The 2596-nt window shown below is 37.9% G+C and overlaps 1 protein-coding gene across 1 annotated transcript in view; it reads right to left on the reverse strand.

Annotated features, from left to right (window-relative positions):
- The window catches only part of mettl4 (methyltransferase like 4), a 15905-nt gene that overhangs the window by 7185 nt on the left and 6124 nt on the right, over positions 1–2596 (reverse strand). The window contains exons 4-6 of the mRNA XM_015401275.1: positions 2321–2390; positions 1742–1916; positions 1554–1657 (exon numbers count right to left, since the gene is read on the reverse strand). Of these exons, the coding sequence (XP_015256761.1) occupies positions 1554–1657; positions 1742–1916; positions 2321–2390 (349 nt within the window). The remainder of the gene's footprint in view (positions 1–1553; positions 1658–1741; positions 1917–2320; positions 2391–2596) is intronic.

Consider the following 2596-nt stretch of genomic DNA (forward strand, 5'->3'; position numbering starts at 1 on the left):
TTTCAGTGTCTGGGAACTTATTTATCAAGGTTACTCACTCAGTCTCCTGGAGATCTGAGATGAAATATGTTCATGTATGTTATCCTTACCCTGTTTTGTTTAAGTGCATCTGCACTATTCTTTGATGTCTAACATGGATCATATATAGTCTAAGAAAAGATGCATTCCCCAAATCCATTTGCATTTTGTGACTATAGGTCACCAGTTTCTCTTCTGTACCGGCCAGTATCTTTCTCCCACAATGGAGTTCTGTTTGTGCTGAGAACAGTAGATACAGAGTTATTCATAAGTGAGCTCTGTTTCTTCCAAGGTCAAATAAGAAACTGGAATCAGACCAGAATAAGATGGAGCTCTGGCGTTTCTGGAATTCACCTCCCTTTTATCTTGTGCCCAGTGGGCTGTATAAATGTTTAAGAACCCCACCCCCAGGACTACAGTCAGAGATGGATTTTCCAAACGCTTTTAAATGCATTTTAAAGACAACGCTGGATCCTTCTCTGTTTTATTGAGGTGTGTTCTTTTCCTCTTTGAAAAAGTAAAAATCTACAACAAATCCAAATTGCCAATCACAATTCCATACAAAACAACAGACTCCAACAACTGAGAATAAAACATTGATTTACATTTGACTTGGAATGTGCTGAGGAGGATGGGCCACCGGGAGCTTGACAAGAGCAGCCCTCCAACTACAGATTGTTCTAGTCTTTTTCTTTTCTTTATTTGACAAGGTAAACCCCGTTGAGATCTGGGCAGAGATCTGCAATACACTGCAACCTGGTTGCAAAATTAAAGCCAATTAATACATATGCACAAATATAAAACAAAAACAATTTAAAAGCAGTGACACTGTTTCATAGAAGCTTGTCGTCTATCTTTAAGAACCGCTCGAAATAAGTCCAAAGAAATAGTGTCCGACATCTTGAGCTCAGACTGGAGCTGATGCCACGCTGTAGGAGTCAACACGCTGAATGCTTTCTTTCCTTTATCAGTTCGAACACGAGGAACATGTTGAGGAATAAAGACATTTGAGCGTAAAAAATGTGAACTACTAGATCTATGCAAAAGAAAGCTTAAGTATGTTGGTGTTAGTCCAAGGAGTTAGTCTAGAGCGAGGGGACAGAATTGACAAAGATCCCTGGTGTTGAAACATTTTTAGAAAAAATGGGAAAAAAAATCACATTCTCTCCAATTTTTGTTTTGTGGATTAGAAAAACACTCTCAATACCATTTGTTTAGCATACCTGAGATTAAGCTACTTTGCATAGACGAATATGCAAAAATCTGAGTCCACTGATCGGCAACACTGGTGGAGGCATACCTTAAAAGCTAAGGATGGTTCCAGAACCCAGGCGGTCCAGAATACTAAGATATTCTGTACTTTTCAGATTTATATTCGTACCCTTCCTGTTCTACTTTGTGTTGGTCTCTCATAAAAAATTAAATACAAATAAAACTCATAAAATGCATGAAGGTTATATGTTGCATAATGACAGGATGTGAAATGGTTCAACACGTATGAGAAATGCAAGGCAATGCATGAAAGTCATTCACACCTTGTGTCACCAGTGGTTGGACAATATCGACCCAGCACCAGCACTTCATATGGCTTCTTGTGCGGCGAATCAAGAGGAAACACAAACTCCCCTGATGTGGTGACCTGAAAAACAAGAAAGGCAGCAAATGAGGGTCTTAATTCTCTCTTAGGCTTTCCATAAATCAGTCATCTCTAGATGTCCACTACCTTGACCCAGAACCATTCGGCCACAACTTCTACATCCCAGTGTGGATAAAGCTCTTCACGGACAAAACGGAGGTGACTTGGTCTGTTTGTCACCCAGGTGACCACCAAACAACCTGGAGACCCCAGAAGGGGGACGGGAAGGCGTTTCAGCTGGGATGAAGGCAAAGAGCTGTATCTACACGGTGAAAGATAACAGGTCAAACCCGACATGATCAGCATGCAATGATGTACTGTATTCATGTTGACTACAGTCAATACAAACAATTAGATGTACTTTTAAAACTATATGGTCCAAAATATTTGTAGTAAACTTCTAATGAGTGTCTGAACCAGGTTTTGGTTCCCCTACACATGTTTTCATACACTAGTAACTTATTTTCCTAAAGGAAGCTTAATCTTTTAAACAGTTGCAATGTTTTTTATGCATTTTATGTAAATTTGTTATTGTCTATCAGTTTGTAAACAATGCCTTGTTTCTCTTGTAAGAGATTGAAATATACAAGCTTTATATGGCAGAGTAAACAGATAGAGACTTGGAAAAGTAATATATTTAACATTTGTATGTGAAGGCCATATAACCTGCGACTTCTTTTCACAGACTTGTTTTCCCACGGAGGATCAATAACAATGAGGTCAAACCTCCTCCCAGCTGTTTAAAAAAAAAAAAGAAATAATCAAAACAGTTTATGTTCATTGTTAAAAAAATAAACATTACATTGAATTTGATTGTATTTTTATCACTTTCCTAGAGCCATCTGAGTGTTAGACATCTTTTCCAGACATTAGTAGAATTACAAATTGTCTACATTACTATTTTTTGTTATTAAACTCACATTGCAAAAGTGGTTGTATTCT

This window comes from Cyprinodon variegatus, unplaced genomic scaffold (assembly GCF_000732505.1).
Source record: "Cyprinodon variegatus isolate N-32 unplaced genomic scaffold, C_variegatus-1.0 Scaffold1202, whole genome shotgun sequence".
NCBI lineage: Eukaryota > Metazoa > Chordata > Actinopteri > Cyprinodontiformes > Cyprinodontidae > Cyprinodon > Cyprinodon variegatus.